The 21,276-nt window shown below is 35.6% G+C and overlaps 1 protein-coding gene across 1 annotated transcript in view; it reads right to left on the bottom strand.

Moving 5' to 3' along the window:
* Nucleotides 1–1,891: 1,891 nt before the first annotated feature.
* Nucleotides 1,892–21,276, bottom strand: part of CFHR4 (complement factor H related 4) — a 39,380-nt gene continuing 19,995 nt past the window's right edge. Inside the window, exons 6-13 of the mRNA XM_030929656.1 lie at nucleotides 19,322–19,504; nucleotides 17,560–17,736; nucleotides 17,121–17,303; nucleotides 14,591–14,788; nucleotides 12,190–12,372; nucleotides 9,846–10,022; nucleotides 9,407–9,589; nucleotides 1,892–2,313 (exon numbers count right to left, since the gene is read on the bottom strand). Coding sequence (XP_030785516.1) covers nucleotides 2,117–2,313; nucleotides 9,407–9,589; nucleotides 9,846–10,022; nucleotides 12,190–12,372; nucleotides 14,591–14,788; nucleotides 17,121–17,303; nucleotides 17,560–17,736; nucleotides 19,322–19,504 — 1,481 coding nt within the window. The 3' untranslated portion in view covers nucleotides 1,892–2,116. The remainder of the gene's footprint in view (nucleotides 2,314–9,406; nucleotides 9,590–9,845; nucleotides 10,023–12,189; nucleotides 12,373–14,590; nucleotides 14,789–17,120; nucleotides 17,304–17,559; nucleotides 17,737–19,321; nucleotides 19,505–21,276) is intronic.

The following is a 21,276-nucleotide window of genomic DNA, read 5'->3' as shown; positions in this document are numbered from 1 at the left end:
TCATTCAACAAGTCTCTAAGAAGTTCCAAACTTCCCCACATCTTCTGGCTTTCTTCTGAGTCCTCCAAACTGTTTCAACCTCTGCCTGTTTCCTAGTTCCAAAGTCACTTTTACATTTTTTGTTATCTTTACAGCAGCACCCCACTCTACTGGTACCAATTTACTGTATTAGTTGATTTTCACACTGCTAATAAAAACATACTTGAGGCTAGGCAATTTATAAAGGAAAGATGTTTAATGGACTCACACTTCCACATTGCTGAGAAGGCCTCATAATCATGGCAGAAGGTGAAGGAGTAGCAAAGGTATATCTTACATGGTGGCAGGCAAGAGACTTTGTCCAGGGGAACTATCATTTATAAAACCATTAGATCTCATGAGACGTATTCACTACCATGAGTAGGGTATGAGGGAAACTGCCCCCATGATTCAATTATCTCCACTTGGCCCCACCTTTGATGCATGGGGATTATATAATTCAAGGTGAGAATTGTGGGGGTTGGGGGGACACAGCCAAACTATATCAACAATTATTTTTGAAATTTTATTTATGATATATGTTGATGAAGTAATGTTAGTCACTGGAATTAATAAAACAATTTTTTTACTTTTTATTCACCAGTCTCTGCAAACCTGTTATGTGAAAACCCAGTTAGATTTGATAGCTTACCTCATTCTTCAGTCTTAAAAAGTTATTCCTAGCTTTAGTCACCAAAACCTCAGTCTAGCAATTAATATTTCTCATGCTGTACAGGACTAGATCATTATACAAGTTCATGCTTTTTTCTCTATAACCAGGAAAAATGTTGGGGAAGGGAACTTGGTTTTCTTTTCTTCTTACCCTGCAACTTCTCACTAAGCATACACTAACTGGGGGTAAAAATCTATTAAAGTGAATACAGATTTCAATTTGCTAACAGGGATAAATAATCTTTTTTAAAAAAATCCTTATATACAAAAAAAAAAAATCAAGTACAGAACAGAATGAGAGTGAACACAATAACAGGAGAAAAGACAAAAAAAAAATCTGAAGCAAAACAATAAGAAATACAAAAACCACATATGAAGAAACTTTTAAAATATTTGTATTAAGAAAACACAAATGTAGCCTTAAATAAATCAGAAAAAGAATTATTTCCTTAAATAGGAATTTTCAGCATCCTATTTATTTATTTATTTTTAAGACAGAGTCTCACTCTATTGCCCAGGCTGGAGTGCAGTGGCACTATCTTGGCTCAGTTCAACCTTTGCCCCACTGGTTAAAGCGATTCTCCCACCTCAGCCTCCTGAGTAGCTGGGACTACAGGTGCACGCCATCAAGCCCAGCTAGTTTTTCCTATTTTTAGTTGAGACAGGGTTTCACCATGTTGGCCAGACTGGTCTCGAACTTTTGACTTCAGAAGATCTGCCCAGCTTGACCTCTCAAAATGCTAGGATTAGTGTACCTGGCTTCAGCATCCTAAAGTGTCAACATTGCCCAAGTTAATATATACATTTAATGCACTTCCGGCTGTATTCCCAATGCTCTGAAAGGGTTAGCAAAACCTCTTTTCTTTTTTCACAGGAAAATGATAATAATTCACATTCTTCAGTATATTTCCTTTAAATCATGATAATGATGTAATGTCAGTGTTTGACAGGAAACACTACTTTTAATAAAAATGGCCCTATTTGGTTAACGGCATCTAGAGGACCATGGCTGCAATAAGGGAATACTATAGTGTGTTTATTTTCACTTACAACTTTAATATCTAATTTTATGCTATTGTTACTTCCCCAAATAAAGTCTAAAGTCATTTTGTTTCTATGTCTAGGTATACTATACAATATGCAGAAAGTCATTCAGTTATTTGTTTCTATACTTACTAATTCAATGATAAGAAGTCCAATATAAGGCTAGTTTTTATTATTTTAGTACAAGCATAAGCAATAATTTAGTTTGTTTTAACATATTTTTGAAAACATATTAAGTTGCAAATTGAAACTATTATATTATTTTAATTTTCTTTGAAATAAAATAGAAATTACAACAATATCAGAAGCTATCTTTGCAAGCTTTGAGACTACAAGAGTGAGAAGTGGAAGCTGGACATACATTTAGGGTAACAATGCTGCCTTATTCGCATCTGGGATATTCCAGTATCCCTTCCCAACACACTGCTTGAAATGATAGAATTGATGTATTTGCATTATATCCCAATTTGCACATAAATTCAATGATATCCCCTGTTTTTGCATAATAGTTTCTGTCACTTTTTCCTTTTAACTGTATGTTATTTTTATTCATGTTTTCTTCAGTTATTATACATGGATCTGAAAGCAGAAAAAAAACAATTAACAATCATAATCTTCCCTTTCATGACCAAATAAAATGCATCCTAATGAACACTTTAGGATAAAATAAAATTATGAAATAATCCAAATAGTTAATAGTTATTAACTTGTGCTACATACTGACTTTAGCATTTTACAAATATAGTAAGTTCAGTTGCACTTCCCCAATGTCACAGCAGAGATCATCAGGTGAGGGTGATAAACGTGGACCCTGGCAGTCTTTCTCTAGAACCGTTCTGAACTCTTCTTCCCTAAAACATGCTATGTCCACCTTAGTGACTTCATATTAAAAAGGATTATGCTAACATGTTCTGTTGGAGTCTTGGTTATTTATCCTCCTTTCCCCTCTATTCAACCAGCCATGACTACAGACACTCCAAATGTACTCACATTTTGCTAGTTTAATTCTATGTTTCTATTTTTCTCTTATGCCCACGATGTAGAAACAGAACTATAGAAAGCTATAATCTTTCTCTTTTTTTTTTTCTTTTTTTTTTTTTTTTTTTCAGTGTAAACACATAGCTTTTTTAATGCACTGGGAAACCAAAAATTTCAAACAATTTGCTTTATGGTGATATTCACTTTATTATGGTGATCTGGAACTGAACCTGCAATGTCTCCAAGATATGCCTGTACTCCCAAACCTGCTTTTTTCCCCTTGTGATTTTCTCTGTTAATGACATTAAGATCTTCCCAAACATCTTGGCTCAGTATCTTTGTCTATTTCCTTTCTTTTGGCCCCTGCAATTTGTTAAAAAATCAAGTCATGGTGAGCCTGTCTTCATATATATCCTCCTATTTATTTCCACTCTGTGTCTTATTACCTTTCACTTGGACTATTACAATAGGCTTCTAACTGGGTGTTCTTGCCGCCAATCCATTCTATAAAAGCTGATTTTTGTCCAGGCTGGTCTCAAACTCCTGACCTCGTGATCCACCTGCCTCCACCTCCCGAAGTGCTGGGATTACAGGCATGAGCCCTGTCTCTATTAAAAATACAAAAATTAGCTGGGCGTGGTGGCACATGCCTGTAATCCCAGCCACTCGGGAGGCTGAGGCAGGAGAACCGCCCAAACCCGGGAAGTGGAGGCCGCAGTGAACCGAGATCACACCACTGCACTCCAGCCTGGGTGACAGAGGGAGACTCTGTCTCCAGAAAAAAAAAAGTGATTTTTTTTTTTTTAAAGCACAATTTCGGATATGTCACACTCCTGCTTATAAACCTTCGATGACTCCCCAAAGACTAGAGAATGAAGTTCAGATGGTAATATGGTATTCAAAGACTGCAACTCTCTGACCCCATTTGTCTCTATTTAAAGAAATTGATAGGCCGGGTGCGGTGGCTCGAGCCTGCGGTCCCAGCACTTTGGGAGGCCAAGACAGGCGGATCACGAGGTCAGGAGATCGAGACCATCCTGGCCAACACGCTGAAACCCCGTCTCTACCAAAAAATACAAAAAACTAGCCGGGCGAGGTGGCGGGCGCCTGCAGTTCCAGCCACTCGGGAGGCTGAGGCAGGAGAACGGCGTAAACCCGGGAGGCAGAGCTTGCAGTGAGCCGAGATCCGGCCACTGCACTCCAGCCTGGGCGACAGAGCCAGACTCCGTCTCAAAAAAAAAAAAAAAAAAAAAAAAAAAAGAAATTGATGGTCATCTCCTGAACATAGGATGCACTTTCCAGCTTCAGTTCACACTCTTCCTTTTATCTGGATTGGCCCTTTCAATGAGTCTTCACTCAAAATTCTTACAAGGGCCAACTCAAATACTACCACTTTTGTAAAATCTTGACTATCTCCCTAATTGGAAATACAGTTGTCCCTTGCTCAGCATCTGCTAGGAATTCGTGCCAGGAAATTCCTGGGTACCAAAAGGCATAGATGCTCAAGTCCCTTACATAAATGGCACACTATTTGCATATGACCTATGCACACCCTCTCATATACTTTAAAACATCTATAGATTACTTCTAATACCTAATACAATGTAAATAGTTGTTTTTCTTCTCTCTCCTTTTTTTTTCAAGAGGGAGTCTTGCCCTGTCCCCCAGGCTGGAGTGCAGTGGCACAATCTCAGCTCACTGTAACCTCCGCCTCCCAGGTTCAAGCGATTCACCTGGCTCAAGTAGCCGGGGTCACAGACGCCCGCCACCACACCTGGCTAATTTCCGTGTTTTTAGTAGAGACAGGGCTTCACCATGTTGGCCAGGCTGGTCTTGAACTCCTGACCTCAGGTATTCTGCCCGCCTCGGCCTCCCAAAGTGCTGGGACTATAGACGTGAGCCACCCCGCCTGGCCAGTGTATTGATTTTTTAAAATTTCAAAATGTATTTAAGTTCATTTATTTATTTATTTTTATTTTTTAGAGACAAGGTCTTGCTATGTTGCTCAGACTGGACTCAAACCCCTGGGCTCAAGCAATCCTCCTGACTCAATTTCCTGAGTAGCTGGGATTATAGATGCATGCCACTGCACTTGATTTACTGTATTGTTTTGTTTCATTTATTTACTTATTTATTTAGAGATGGCGTCTTACTCTGTTGCCCAGGCTGGAGTGCAGTAGTGTGATCCCGGCCCACTTCAACCACTGCCTCCCGGGTTCAAGCGATTCTCCTGCCCCAGCCTCCCAAGCAGCTGGGACCACAGGCATGCATGACCATGCCCAGTCAATTTTTGCATTTTAGCAGAGACGGGACTTCACCATGTTGGCCACTCTGGTGTCGAACTCCTGACCTCAAATGATCTACCCACCTCGGCCTCCCAAAGTTCTGGGACTACAGGCATGAGCCACCACACTCAGCCTATACTGTTTTTTAATCTGTATTATTTTTATTTTTTAATTATTATTTTTTTCTTTTTCCAAATATTTTCTGTAGTCGGTTGGGTTCGTGGATATGGACTCTCTAGATGAAGAACCCTCGGATATGGAAGGCTAGCTGTAATCCCTCGGATATGGAAGGCTAGCTGTAATCCCTCGGATATGGAAGGCTAGCTGTAATCCCTCGGATATGGAAGGCTAGCTGTAATCCCTCGGATATGGAAGGCTAGCTGTAATCCCTTCTGACTGGATATTCATTTAGCAATTTGTCCTTTCATTTTTATGAAGTAGCCTCTATTCAAATGTCACCAATCTGGTTGGGTGCAGTGGCTCATGCCTGTAATTCCAGCACTTCGGGAGGCCAAGGCAGTGGGATTGCTTGAGCTTAGACGTTTGAAACCAACCTGGGAAATACAGACAGACCCTATCTCTATAGAAAATAGAAAAAAAAAAAAAATCACTCAGGCGTGGTGGCACACACCTGTAGTCCCAGCTACTCAAGAGACCGAAGCGGAAGGATTTCTTGAGACCAGAAGTTTGAGGTCACAGTGAGCCAAGATGGTGCCATTGCACTCCAACCTAGGTGACAGAATGAAACCCTGTCTCAGAAAACTAAAAACAAAAACCAAATGTGACCAATCTGTGAGCCCTTTGAGGATCACCCAATCCCCCTTACTTTCTCTTCTTTAGAAAAGATCTTATCATCACCTAAAATAGTATCTGTTTATTAGCTTTTACTTATTCTTTTGTCTTCCCTTTCCACTAGAATGTAAGTTCTTTTTTTTAATAATTAAAAACTGTAATCATCTATTATGTTTTTCTTTTTTTTTAAATTTATTTATTTTTATTATACTTCAAGTTCTAGAGTACATGTGCATAACGTGCAGGTTTGTTACATATGTATACTTGTGCCATGTTGGTGTGCTGCACCCATCAACTCGTCAGCACCCATCAATTCATCATTTATATCATGTATAACTTCCCAATGCAATCCCTCCCCCCTCCCCCCTCCCCATGATAGGCCCCAGTGTGTGATGTTCCCCTTCCCGAGTCCAAGTGATCTCATTGTTCAGTTCCCACCTATGAGTGAGAACATGCGGTGTTTGGTTTTCTGTTCTTGTGATAGTTTGCTAAGAATGATGGTTTCCAGCTGCATCCATGTCCCTACAAAGGACGCAAACTCATCCTTTTTTATGGCTGCATAGTATTCCATGGTGTACCATATGACCCAGCCATCCCACTACTGGGTATATACCCAAAGGATTATAAATTATTCTACTACAAAGACACATGCACACGTATGTTTATTGTGGCTCTATTCACAATAGCAAAGACTTGGAATCAACCCAAATGTCCATCTGTGACAGACTGGATTAAGAAAATGTGGCAGAAAGCTATAATCTTTCTAACAGTCATCTATTAAAATGAAACTCTCTCTATATATATACATACATAAGTATACCTCAATATCTATCAATTATCTCTCTATATATCACCATCATCCATCCCTGTCATCTTCATTTTCTATTTTAAAGAGAGGCAAGGACAAGCACACAAGAGTTAATTTGAATCCCTACATGATTATGGACAAATTACTCTATCTCACTATGCCTTTATCTGTAAAATTGGTAAGATAATGTTACTTCCACATATGGGTTTTCTTTTATAAAATTCTTTTTTAAAAACATTTATATATATATTTTTAAGTTCCAGGGTACATGTGCATGTGCAGGATGTGCAGGTTTGTTATATAGGTAAATGTGTGCCATGGTGGTTTGCTGCACCTGTCAACCCATACCCTAGGTATTAAACTTAATTCTTACCTGATAAAAATTTCAGTTCTTAAAGATATCATTCACTCATCTATCTCTTCTTTTGACTCAAGTATTCTGCATTCTAGTTTAGCCCTTATTAACATTAGTATTTCTTTAGAAATTTCCCCAAATCATATTTTAATACATCTTTCAAGCACTTACTTAAATAAATTTCTTAACATACTACATAGCACTTCTGAAATCCAAAAATTTTTAAGAGCTCTTCAATACATTCAGGGGCTGCTTATGATTCAAAAATAAATATTATTCAAACTCTAAATATTTCTCCAAACATATTTTCCAAAACTTTCTAAAGTTTCCTGCCTCCCGGGAAAGTTTTCCTCATTGCTTTAATATGTCATATGTATATGTAATATTTTCCATAAGGTTGCCTTTTTCCCTAGAATTCTCTGCTTGAATGCTCTTTGCTTCTTTAGTTTTGAAGACAGAAAGTCTTGCTTGTATCATGGAACTGATCTTATATCTTCAGATAATTATAATCCTTTCCTGTTCTTGACTGTGAGAAGAGGTAATGCTTTTGCTGTGAAACGCATCTTAGGAGTGTCCATATCGTCAATCAAATTTAAGACTCAGAATTTATCTCTGAAACCTAACACTTTTCTATGAAATCAAGTTTGAAGATACTTGTAAACTATTTTGATTTGAGGATACTAATTTTCCTCTGCAGTCTTGCCACTTGCATAGTTTGGAGCTCAAACTTGGACATGATCATCTACAGAAGTGGATACATAAATAGGGGACAAAAATTAGGTTTAGCCCATTTTAGGATCAGCCAAAATATCAATGTCTTCAGTCAATATGAAAGGTAAAAGGTAGCATAGCATCAAAATAAAGGAAATGAGTCACATCACATAAAATAATTGCTTGTATCATCCTGTACTTAGGAACTTGAGCACTTGAAAAACTCATGAACTTACAGTTTAAGAGCTGTCATAGGAATAGGTTATCAGATATGCAAGGCCTAATGGGTATCACAGGGCTCTACCTCATAGGCTAGAGGAAACTTGTGGCAAACTTTCTTTTAGGTTTTCTTGTTGTTGCCGTAATTATTGTGGCTCTTATTTTGAATTGTGTTGTTTTAAGTTCATAGGATTTGTGGGACAAAATTCTGAGAGTATACCTATATTACAGACTCAAGGAGTTTTTAGTGTATTCATTTTGATTCTGGTATAAGGGAAGAGGAGAATAAGGTAAAAATGGAAACGCATTGGGTTATGGAAATGGCTGAAGTGTCCATTAATTTCTTTCTTGCTTGCTAGGAATACTGATAAAATATAAGTAAGAATAATAATCAGAGAAAGAACTTCTCAGGTTAACCAGGTATGTGTTCTATCAGGAAGAATTTCACGTTTTCAAGTAGGATTTAATAGTTCATGGTTTTTTGAAACAGTGTTTTCAAAACTGTTTGAGGCCGGGCGCGGTGGCTCAAGCCTGTAATCCCAGCCCTTTGGGAGGCCGAGACGGGCGGATCACGAGGTCAGGAGATCGAGACCATCCTGGCTAACACGTTGAAACCCCATCTCTACTAAAAATACAAAAAACTAGCCGGGCGAGGTGGCGGCGCCTGTAGTCCCAGCTACTCGGGAGGCTGAGGCAGGAGAATGGCGTGAACCCGGGAGGCGGAGCTTGCAGTGAGCTGAGATCTGGCCACTGCACTCCAGCCTGGGTGACAGAGCGAGACTCCGTCTCAAAAAAAAAAAAAAAAACAAAAAACAAACAAAAAAAAACTGTTTGAAAACTCTTCACCTAAGTGTTAATAATGTGAAAACGATCACTGGTGTTAAACTGAGATGCTGCATTTCATATGTGCATAATAAACAGATGTTGTTCTTGAAGAATCATTGTATTCATTAACAAATTGCAGACTCTGAACATTCTTGTTTTTTTTTTTTTTTCTCTCTCTTTTGCTTTTCTTTACTTTTTCTTTTTTTGAGATGGAGTCTTGCTCTGTCGCCCAGGCTGGAGTGCAGTGACGTGATTTCAGCTCATTGCAAGCTCTGCTTGCCGGGTTCAAGTGATTCTCCTGCCTCATCCTCCTGAGTAGCTGGGATTACAGGCACGTGCCAGTATGCCTGGCAAATTTTTGTATTTTTTGTAGAGACGAGTTCACTATGTTGGTCAGGCTGGTCTCAAACTCCTGACCTTGTGATCTGCCTGCCTCGGCCTCCCAAAGTGCTGGGACTACAGGCATAAACCACCGTCCCAGGACAACATTCCTGTTTTAAAAAAGAAACTTGGTCATTGTTTACATGGAATTTTCCAAGTTTATACACATATATTAAGATCTGAAAGGCAAACATTCAGCAGAATAGCTGTTTGTGAACACAGTTCTAGGGTAATAATCCATAAAAATTCTGGTATCAATAAGCACGTATCAAACTTATTACTCTGATTTTCTCAGAATCTAGAATATTAAGAACTTACTTATGCATCTTGGTGGCTCTGACCACTCTCCATTACTACATGTTACATATTGAGAACCCTGAAGTTCATAGTAGGACTGGCATTGGTACTCGACTGTTGACTGTGGCAGATACACTTTTTGCGGAAAGGACTTGGTATCTCCATCGCTAATAGGTGGAGGAGGCCCACACTTTTCTGAAGAATCTGAAAAAAAGAATATTTTATATGTAGGGAAAAATCAACAGTTTTATTGGAAACTTTCTGAATAAAGCTTTTTATATACTCTTAACTGTATCTTATTTGATGTCTTAGGAAGACATTTGCATTTTCAATCTTGGTTTTTTTTAAGTTTCAAGGTAATTCACACTCAAATGAGGACTACATGTATATGTAGATATACATATGTATGTTTTTATTTGTTTAATTCTAGTAAAAAGAAATACTTGAATAAAATACTTACTATAGCATGTTGGCAAATGCGACCAGCCATCTTCACCACACACTATGGAACCTGTGGTGTTTCCATATCTGTTTTCATATCCATCATAGCATTCATAGTCCAATGTGTCATGGAGCTTAAACCACATGCCATTACTCTTGGCTCTGGAATTCTCAAAAACAGGCATATCACAAAGTTCTGAAACAAAATAAGACTGAGGATTGCTTTTCTATGCTATATGATGTACAGCTCAACTAAGAAAGTTTCATTATAGGAATGCAATTTACCAATCAGTGTGTGCTAATAAATCGAGTACTGTTAAAAAATAGTCTGATAATCAGTGCTTTTTGTGCTATAATAGTTAACTACAATAGTTAAATATATTTCTCTCTATATATTCTTTCTTATCATTTAAATCCTGTGAAAATATATTAAGAACATTTAGTCAGTCCTATTTTTATTTGTGAAAATCTCATTGGCTGTTATTAAAGTCTACTATTACAATGCTACAATGTATTATTTTATTTTATTTTATTTTATTTATTTATTTTTTTTTTTGAGGCAGAGTCTCACTCTGTCGCCGGGGCTGGAGTGCAGTGGCCGGATCTCAGCTCACTGCAAGCTCCGCCTCCCGGGTTTACGCCATTCTCCTGCCTCAGCCTCCCGAGTAGCTGGGACTACAGGCGCCCGCCACTTCGCCCGGCTAGTTTTTTTGTATTTTTAGTAGAGACGGGGTTTCACCGTGTTAGCCAGGATGGTCTTGATCTCCTGACCTCGTGATCCGCCCGTCTCGGCCTCCCAAAGTGCTGGGATTACAGGCTTGAGCCACCGCGCCCGGCCTATTATTTTAAAGATGATAAAATTTTGTGAATTTAAAACATGGTGAACCCCGTCTCTACAAAAAATACAAAAATTAGCTGGGCATGCTGGCGTGTGCCTGTAATCCCAGCTACTCAGAGGGGTGAGGCAGGAGAATGACTTGAATCCAGCAGGCAGAGCTTGCAGAGAGCTGAAATCACATCACTGCACTCCAGCCTGGGAGACAGAGGGAGACTCCGATTCAAGAAAAAAAAAAAAAAAGAAAGGAAAGAGAAAAATAAAAATTTTTTGTGATTTTAAAATTTGTGAATTTTAAAGATGATAAAATTTTGTGAATTTAAATGTAACTATTTATGTATTTATGTAACTATTTCCTAACAGTAAGGGTGTATATGTTAGATAAAAATTATATTAATTGGATATAAGTTCTATACAAATTTATGAAGCAGTCTATCTTTTATTTTACAAATTTTAACGTAGATCATTTATCAAAGCTGAGTAAAATTGAAGTATACACTTTACACAGAGCCCATGATAAGCATAGAAATAGTAAACAGTATTCTAGAAATGTAGGAATTGATACAGTCTGGAAAACTCATGGTGACTTTGAGATAATCACTTTTAAGTATATTTTTCTTTTTTCCCACTTAGCTTAATATTTTTGAGATTCATCCATGCTGTATTATGTATCAAGGTTCCATATTATCTCATGGCCAAAAATAGTTGAATTATACCCTTGAAAAAGAAGTGGATTTTGGAGTATGTAAATTATATAACAGTCTCTGGGTTAAAAATACATTAAGCAATTTATCTTTAAAAGTTTTTGTGAATATCTAAAAAGGAGAGAAAAAAATCAAATTTTGCCACTGAAAGATTTCCTTTGTTCATTACGCAATCTCCTTATCATAATAAGTAAAGGTCGAGCATGTTCAGAGAACTTTACGTGTAAGGAATCCATTGGCAAGTATGAGGTTTGTAAACACTCAGTCCACCCACCTACCCTTTTCCTTTACTTGTTTTCTCTGTAGTAAACAATAGGCTGGAGATAATTTTTTGATTGGATATCCTCAGTAGCATCATCGATACAAATTATTAAGGTCTGATTCTCCTTATGCTAGCAGAAATTCAGAATTAAGCATTCATTTCTCCCCCGACACGTACATCTTTTCTGAGTGTGAGCAAGGAATACAATACAAGCAGTTGAAAATTTTGAAATACAAATAGAGGGAAAAGAACAAAGTTTTTATTGGCAACTAATACATTTTGCTGATATTCCCATGCAGCTCCCTAACTAGTCTGTACATTATAAGATTGCTTTTATGTAAAGGCAGATTGAGTTGTAAGAGATGAAATGATCATCTTCCCAAGTAGCCATTACTCTAAAAATGCAGAAGACTTAGTTTGGCACAGAATGTTAAATGGTATTAGAAGTATTTGTATCTCTTTACTCCTAAAAGTGTTTTCTATATTTTTAAGTAAAATACTATCATCTCAAAGAGAGGAAAGAAGCTGACAGAAACTGAATGGAAATATGTAAATCACTTACTAAAGCAAATTGGTTGTGCTGACCATCCATTTTGCAAACACGTAATTGATCCTGAAGAATTTCCATCTGCTGTTGCATATCCTGGTTTACATTTATATTGCATTTCTTTATTTAAAATATAAATAGAGGAAGATTCAGAAATAAATCCATTTTCAATTTCTATATCTGATTTTGAGCATGTTCCTAAAATAGAAAAAGTAGAGAAAAAATACGTATTTGTTGAATACTTCTTTTATAGAAAGGAATAAGTAAAAACACAGCAATATGGCAAAACAATGAAACATTTGTTAATGAATTGAAAACAGCAAAACTGGAAGTTTCCTAGACATCAGTGTTCTTAAAAGGAAACCACGGATTTCTGAAGGAAATGTTGAAAACACAGGGAAAGGCAGAATAAAAGCAAAGAATCCTTGAGACTGTCAACAGAGCTCTGGCAGGCCTTGAAGAATGCAGATCTAGCAGACTCTCAAGTCCCTAATGATATTTTGGAAGACTTTCTGGCTACTTTGCAACAACCTAAGTATTTTTGGTACTATTAAGGTGCCTTACACCTCGTTAAGTCAAATGCCATTTCCCAGGCAAAGATAACGTACACACTACTACCACAGGCAAGAAAGTAATTTTGTAAATCCTTTGTCTCCAACAATAGAAAATGGTTGTCATCTTAAGTGGGTGCTTAAACCCATAGAGACGTGGTATTTGAGAGGAATGTGGAAATGTAAACAGAAAAAAGAAAGCAAACAAGATTGCAAAAGTAAGTTCTAATACATTCGTAATGTGTTTGTTCTTTATATATTAGTAATGTATGTGTTCTATACTTTACTAGTGGGTATGTGCATAAGATATTAATTATTTTAGTAATGTTATATTCTACGATATTAGTAGTGTACATGTTCTTTTCTAATTAGTAATTAGAAAACAAATGTAAATGGACCATTTTTACTATCTGAAAGAAAAAGAAATCATGTTATAGATGAAACATCTTTAATAATAAAGCATTTGTCATAATCATGAGTTTTCTGATCTATTCTTGCCTACTTTCCTATTAATCTCCAGTCTCTAAACTGCAGTGTTCAGTTTCTCTTGTAAACAATTTTATTTTCAATATCTATAAAGTACTTGACACACAACAATATTTATTAGGTAGATTAACGATAGAGTTGGTGCCTATGGCTTAGGCTATTGTTGAGTACAGTTGCTCCTACAAGCTGTAAGGAGATTCCCATTGTCTTTTATCTCAATTATATAATAATTATCATGCGGTTTCTATAGTGGAATGTTTTGTAAATTGCAAGGAATACACGAAAACGACTTTCAGAGACTCCTTTGCCTAAAAAGTGAAAGTCAGCTATAACAGAAGATGAGTCTTAATTTAAAGCAACAGATCACTAACTATAACAATAGATGTCATATAATTGTGAGAGATGTACAAGTGACCTTTGAGCAAGCATTATATTTATTGTTTAGTTAATGCTATACTTTTATAATCTACTTAAATCAATGCATTAACATGATTTCAATATAAATACTGAAGCAGTGTTACTTTCATCTGTATTTTATTTATTTTGTGCTATTCATGACTTATATTTCTATTGTTACTTGACTATTAAGTGACAGAATCCATTCATTATCCAGAAATTATAAATGCATGTATACACATTTGGAACTGAAAACTAGCTAGGCTTCTACTTAAAAATAAAGAAGATATATATTTAGCTTGAGAATTGATATACAAACTTTTCCTGTTAAAGGTCTAGATCTCAGACAATTACAGACATACTGGGATCTCAAACGGGTGGACTAACTGCCACGAATGCATCTGGGAGGAGGAGACCAATCATCCTCTGTACATGAAACTGTGGTCTGCACATTTGGAAGATCGTAGTCAGGACAGACTTCAGCTTTTACAGATTGACCCTGTCAATATGTCCCTTCATATTTCGTGTTATATCCATTCTCCAAATAACTGAGAATACATTGTCCTAAAGACCATAACATGATTAAAAAGTAAATTAGAAACATGAATTTAATCAAAATAGTATATTAAAATAATGTTTAGAATATTTAAATAAGACTGCATCAATACTCAAAAATAATGTGTAACTGAAAGAAAACTAAAGCTACTACTAAATGTACAAAAAAGTCAGTATTCAATGTTACTTATCTTTAATTTTTATAAAATATGTTTAGATTTTATATGTATTCTCATAAAGTTCCTATATTTATTTCTCATGTGATTTTCATGAACATAACAGAAAAGATCCATTTTGGTCTTTTTGCTTGAACAACTCTTCCCTTGGTACGATTTCTGTCATATAAGACAATATCATCATTAATTTGCTCTTCTCTCTCCATTCTTTGCAAGTTTTTTGCACATATTGTTGTAAAGAGGTTTACTTACTGAGGCATGGAACTGCTGGTGACCACCCATCTTGTGTGCAATGAATGTAATCCCAGTAACTTCCTGAAGGAGTCACAAAATTTGCATCACAGTAATAGGAGTAAGATTTTCCTGCAGCTACTGGAAAGTAGGGTCTACGTATAGTCTTATAATAGAGACCTCCATGTTGAATTTCTGGAAACTCACAAGGTTTCATTACTTGTAACAAAAAACAAAAATAGTATAAATAATGTTTCACTGTAACAGACAATGATATAAGAGATGACTGTTTTGATTATGTTACCTTCCACATAATGGTTTTGTTTTCTTTTTTGATATGAAATTTCACTCTTTTGCCCAGGCTGGAGTGCAATGGTATGATCTCGGCTTACTGTAACCTCCATCTCCGAGGTTCAAGCAATTCTCCTGCCTCAGCCTCCCGAGTAGCTGGCACTATGGGCACACACCACCATGCCCATCTAATTTTTGTAATTTTAGTAGACACAGGATTTTACCATATTGGTCAGGCTGGTTTTGAACTCCTGACCTCACGTGATCCACCCACTTCGGCCTCCCAAAGTGCTGGAAATACACGCGTGAGCTACCGCACCTGGCTCGTTTTCTTTTAGAATTTTTAAAAAAATTTTTTATACTAATTTTTTAAGTTCTGGGATACATGTGTAGGATGTGATGGTTTGTTACATAGGCAAATGTGTGCCATGGTGATTTGCACCACCTATCAACCTATACCCTAGGTATTAAGCCCAATTCTTCCATGATAAGCTTTCCATTTTTGATGATATCATTCACTCCTCTTTCTCTCCTTTTGATGAGAGTATTCGGCACTCAAGTCTAGCCCTTATTAACATTGGTATTTCTTTAGAAACTTCCCCAAGTTATATTTTAATACATCTTTCATGAACTTACATAAATACATTTCTTCACATAGTACATATCACTTCTGAAATCCAAAAATGTTTAAGAGCTCTCAATACATTCAGAGGCTATTTACAATTCAAAAATAAATATTATTTGAGCACTAAATACTCTTCCAAATGTATTTTCTAACACTTTCTAAAGTAGATACAGAAGTGAATACATAAATAGGGGACAAAAATTAAGGTTTAGCTCATCATAGGATCAGCCAAGATACCAGCATCATCAGTCAATATAAAAGGTAAAAGGCAGCATAGCATCATAATAAAGGATATGAGTCACATCACAGAAAAGAGCTGCTAGTATCATCCTATATTTAGGAACCTGAGCACTTGAAAAACTCATGAGTTTACAGTTTAAGAGCTGTGATAGGAATAGGTTATCTGATATGCAAGGCCTGATGAGTATCCCAGGACTCTACTAGTAGAAACTTGTGGCAAACTTTCTTTTAGGTTTTCTTATTGTTGCCATAATTATTTTGGCTCATATGTTTTGAATTGTGTTGCTTCAAGTTCATAGGACTTGGAGAACAGATTCTGTAAGTATACCTATATTACTGACTTGAGGGATTTTTCGTGTATTCATTTTGATTCTGGGATGAGGAGAGTAGATAAAGGCAAAGACAGAAAACATGGGGTTTTGGAAATGGCTGACCTTTCCTTTAATTTCTGTCTTGCTTGCTAGAAATACTGGTAAAATATAAGAAAGAACAATAATCAGAGAAAGAACTTCTCAGTGTTAACTAGCTATGTGCTCTCTCAGGAAGCATTTCAGGTTTTCAAGAAGGATTTTAGTTAATCATTCATGGTTTTTATTATAATTTAAGTTCTGGGGTACATGTGCAGAACGTACAGTGTTTTTACATAGGTTTACATGTGTCATGGTGGTGTGCTGCACCCATCAACCCATAACCTACATTAGATATTTCTCCTAGTGCTATCCCTCCCTTAGCTCCTCACTCTGTGACAGGCACTGGTGTGTGATGCTCCCCTCCTTAAGTCCACCTGTTCTCCTTGTTCAACTCCCACTTATGAGTGAGAACATGTAGTGTTTGATTTTCTGTTCTTGTGATAGTTTGCTGAGAAGGATGTTTTCCAGCTTCATCCTTGTCCAAGCAAAGGGCATGAACTCATCCTTTTTTATGGCTACATAGTATTCCATTGTGTATATGTGCCACATTTTCTTTACCTAGTCTATCATTGATGGACATTTGAGTTGGCTCCAAGTTCATGGTTTTTAAAACAGTGTTTTCAAAACTCTTTGAAAGCTATTTACCTAAGTGTTAATAATGTGAAAATGATTACTGGTCTTAAGTTGAGATGCCATATTTCATATGTGTGCAATAAATCGATGTCATTCTTGAAGACTCATTGTATCCATTAACCAATTGATGTCTCTGAACATTACTGTTTTAAAAAAGAAACTTTGTCATCGTTTACATAAAATTTTCCAAGCTTATACACTTATATATTAAGATCTGAAAGGCAAACATTCAGCAGAATAGCTGTTCGTGAACACAGTTCTAGGGTAATAACCCATAAAAATTTTAGTATAAATAAGCAAAGATCAAACTTATTACTCTAATTTTCTCAGATCCAGAATATTAAGAACTTACATATGCATCTTGGTGGCTCTGACCACTCTCCATTACTACAAGTTACATATTGAGAACCCTGAAATTTATAGTAGGACTGGCATTGGTACTCGACTGTTGACTGTGGCAGATACACTTTTTGCGGGAAGGGCTTGGTATCTCCATTGCTAATAGGTGGAGGAGGCCCACACTTTTCTGAAGAATCTGAAAAAAAGAATATTTTATATGTAGGGAAAAATCAACAGTTTTATTGGAAACTTTCTGAATAAAGCTTTTTATATATTCTTAACTGTATCTTATTTGATGTCTTAGGAAGACATTTGCATTTTCAACCTCTTTTTTTTTTAAGGTTTAAGGTAATTCACACTCAAATGAGGACTACATGTATATGTAGATATACATATGTATGTTTTTATTTGTTTAATTCTAGTAAAAAGAAATACTTGAATAAAATACTTACTATAGCATGTTGGCAAATGCGACCAGCCATCTTCACCACACACTATGGAACCTGTGGTGTTTCCATATCTGTTTTCATATCCATCATAGCATTCATAGTCCAATGTGTCATGGAGCTTAAACCACATGCCATTACTCTTGGCTCTGGAATTCTCAAAAACAGGCATATCACAAAGTTCTGAAACAAAATAAGATTGAGGATTGCTTTTCTATGCCATATGATGTACAATTCAACAAAGAAAGTTTCATTATAGGAATACAATTTACCAATCAGTGTGTGCTAATAAATTGAGCACTATTAAAAAATAGCCTGATAATCAGTGCTTTCTTTGTGCTGTAACAGTTAATTAGAAGAGAAAAATATATTTCCCTATATATATCCTTCTCATCATTTAAATCCTATGAAAAACATATTAACAATATTTAATTAGACCTATTTTTATTTGAGAACATCTCATTGGCTGTTATTACAGTCTACCTTTATCACTATAATGTATTATTTTAAAGACAATAAAATTTGGTGAATTTAAAAGTTAATATATGTATGTATGTACTCAATTTACTGACAGCATTGGTGTATATGTTGGATTAAAATTATATTCATTGGATATTAGGTTCTACAAAAATATATAAAGCATCTTATCTTTTATTTTACAAGTCTTATAGTAGATCATTTATCAAAGCTGAGTCAAATTAGATTGAAGTGTACAGCTTTTCTTTACACAGAGCCCATGATAAGCACAGAAATTGAAAACAGTATTCTAGAAATGTAGGAATTGATATTTTATAGCTCCCAAACCTCAGAGTAACTTTGAGATAATCACTTTCTAATTGTATCCTTTCTTTTTTTCACTTAGCTTAATACTTTTGAGATTCATCCATGCTCTATTATGTATCAGTAGTCCCTTCCAATTCATCTCATGGCTAAAAATAGTTGAATTGTACACTTGAAAATGAAGTGGATTTTGCACTATGTAAATTATATATCAACGTGTGTTAAAAATAAATTAAATATTTTATCTTTAAAAATCTTTGTGAATGTCTACAGAGGAAAGATAAAAAAGATCAACTTTTGCCACTGCAAGATTTCCATTGTTCATTATGCAATCTCTTTAATAATAAGTAATTGCAAGTTGGAAATGTTTTAGAGAACTTTAGTTGTAAGGAATCCATTGCCAAATATGAGGTTTGTAAACATTCAGCCCACCCACTTACCCTTTTCCTTTACTTGCTTTCTCTGTACTAGACTACAAGTTGGAAATAATTTTTTGAGTTGGTTCTCCTCAGTTGCATCATTGATACAAATTATTAAAGTCTGATTCTCCTGATGCTAGCAGAAACTCAGAATTAAGCACTCATCCCTTCCCCGACATGTACATCTTTGCTGAGTGTGAGCAAGGAATACAATACAAGCAGTTGATAATTTTGAAATACGAAGAAAGGGGAAAGAACAAAGTTTTTATTGACAACTATTACATTTTGCTGAGAGTCCCATGCAGCTCCTAACTAGTCTGTACCTGATGGGATTGCTTTTACGCAAAGGCAAATTGTATTTAAAGAGATGGAAGGATCATCTTCCCAAGTAGCCATTACTCTAAAAAGGCAAAAAAGGCTTAGTTTGGCACAGAATGTTAAATGATATTAGAAGTATTTATATCTCTTTACTCCTAAAAGTGCTTTCTATATTTTTAAGTAAAACACTATCATCTCAAAGAGAGGAACAAAGTTGACAGAAACTGAATGGGAATATGTAAATCACTTACTAATGCAAATTGGTTGAGCTGACCATCCATTTTGCAAACATGTAATTGATCCTGAAGAATTTCCATCTGCTGTTGCATATCCTGGCTTACATTTATATTGCATTTCTTTATTTAAAATATAAATAGAAGAAGATTCAGAAATAAATCCATTTTCAACTTCTATATCTGATTTTGAGCATGTTCCTAATAGAAAAAGTAGAGAAAAAAAAATTTGTTGAATACTTCTTTTACAGAAGGGAACAAGTAAAAACATGGCAATATGGTAAAACAATGAAACATTTGTTAACGAATTGAAAACAGCAAAACTGGAAGTTTCCTAGACATCCATGTTCCTAAAATAAACCATGAATTTTGAAAGAAAATAGTGAAAACACAGGGAAAGGCAGAATAAAAGCAAAGAATCCTTGAGACTGTCAACAGAGCTCTGGCAGACCTTGAGGAGGAATGCAGATCTAGCAGACTCTCAATTCCCTATAATTTTTGGAAGAATTTCTGGCTGCTTTGCAATAACCTGAATCTTTTTGGTGCTATTAAGAGATCTTAGACTTCATATAGTCATATGCCATTTCTCAGGCAAATATACAGTACACACTGCTACCATAGACAAGGAAATAAATTTGCAAATCTTTAGTCTCCAGGAAATTAAAATGATTGTCATCTCAAGTGGGTCTTAAACCCATATAGACATGGTGTTTGAGAGAAATGTGGAAATGTAAGCAGGAAAAAAACAAACAAACAAGATAGCGAAAATAAGTTCTAATATATTAGCAATGTATATGTTCTTCATATATTATTGCATATGTTCTATATGTTACTAATGTGTTTATGCATAAGTAGTAATTATTTTAGTAATGTATATGTTCTAAGATATTAGTAATGTGTATGTTCCTTTTTAGTTAGTAATAAAAAATGTAAATGGACTAATTTTACTATCTGAAAGTAAAAGAAATCATGTTAAAGATGACAAATATTTATAATACAGCATTTGTCATAATCATGAGTTTTCTGATCTATTCTTGCCTACTTTTCTATTAATTTCCTCTAATCTCTAAACTGCAGTGTTCAGTTTCTCTTGTAAATAATTTTATTTTCATATCTATAAAGCGCTTGACACACAACAATATTTATTAAGTGCATTAATGATAGAGTTGGTGCCTATGGTAGGAGAAAAAGGGACTTTTCTTTCAGAGACAGGCTATTGTTGAGTACAGTTGCTCCTACAAAGGTGTAAGATGATTTCCATTGTCTTCCATGTCAATTATATCATAATTATCATACGGTTTCTATAATGGAATGTTTTGGAAATTGCAAGCGATGCACACAAACAACTTTCAGAGACCCCTTTACCTAAAAAGTGAGAGTCAGCTATAACAGAAGATAAGTCTTAATTTAAAGCAACAGAGCACTAACTATAACAATAGATGTCATATAATTGTGAGAGATGTACAAGTGACCTTTGGGCAAGCATTATATTTATTGTTTAATTAATGCTATAATTTCATAATCTACTTAAATCAATGCATTTAGCACAATTTCAATATAAATACTAAAGCAGTGTTACTTTCATCTGTATTTTATTTATTTTGTGCTATTCATAATATATATTTCTATTACTTGACTATTAAGTGACAGAATCTACTCATTATCCAGAAATTATAAATGTATTCATACACATTTGGAACTGAAAACTAGCTAGGCTTCTACTTAAAAATAAAAAAAGATATATATTTAGCTTGAGAATTGATACACAAAATTTTCCCGTTAAAGGTCTAGAATCTTAGACAGTTACGGACATACTGGGATCTCAAACGAGTGGACTAACTGCCACGAATGCATCTGGGAGGAGGAGACCAATCATCCTCTGTACATGAAACTGTGGTCTGCACATTTGGAAGACCGTAGTCAGGACAGACTTCAACTTCTACAGATTGACCCTGTCAATATGTTCCTTCATA

Source organism: Rhinopithecus roxellana, chromosome 1, assembly GCF_007565055.1.
Source record: "Rhinopithecus roxellana isolate Shanxi Qingling chromosome 1, ASM756505v1, whole genome shotgun sequence".
Classification (NCBI taxonomy): Eukaryota; Metazoa; Chordata; class Mammalia; order Primates; family Cercopithecidae; genus Rhinopithecus; species Rhinopithecus roxellana.
The sequence above is the reverse complement of the archived record's forward strand: the minus strand, read 5'-3'. Positions and strand labels throughout refer to the sequence as shown.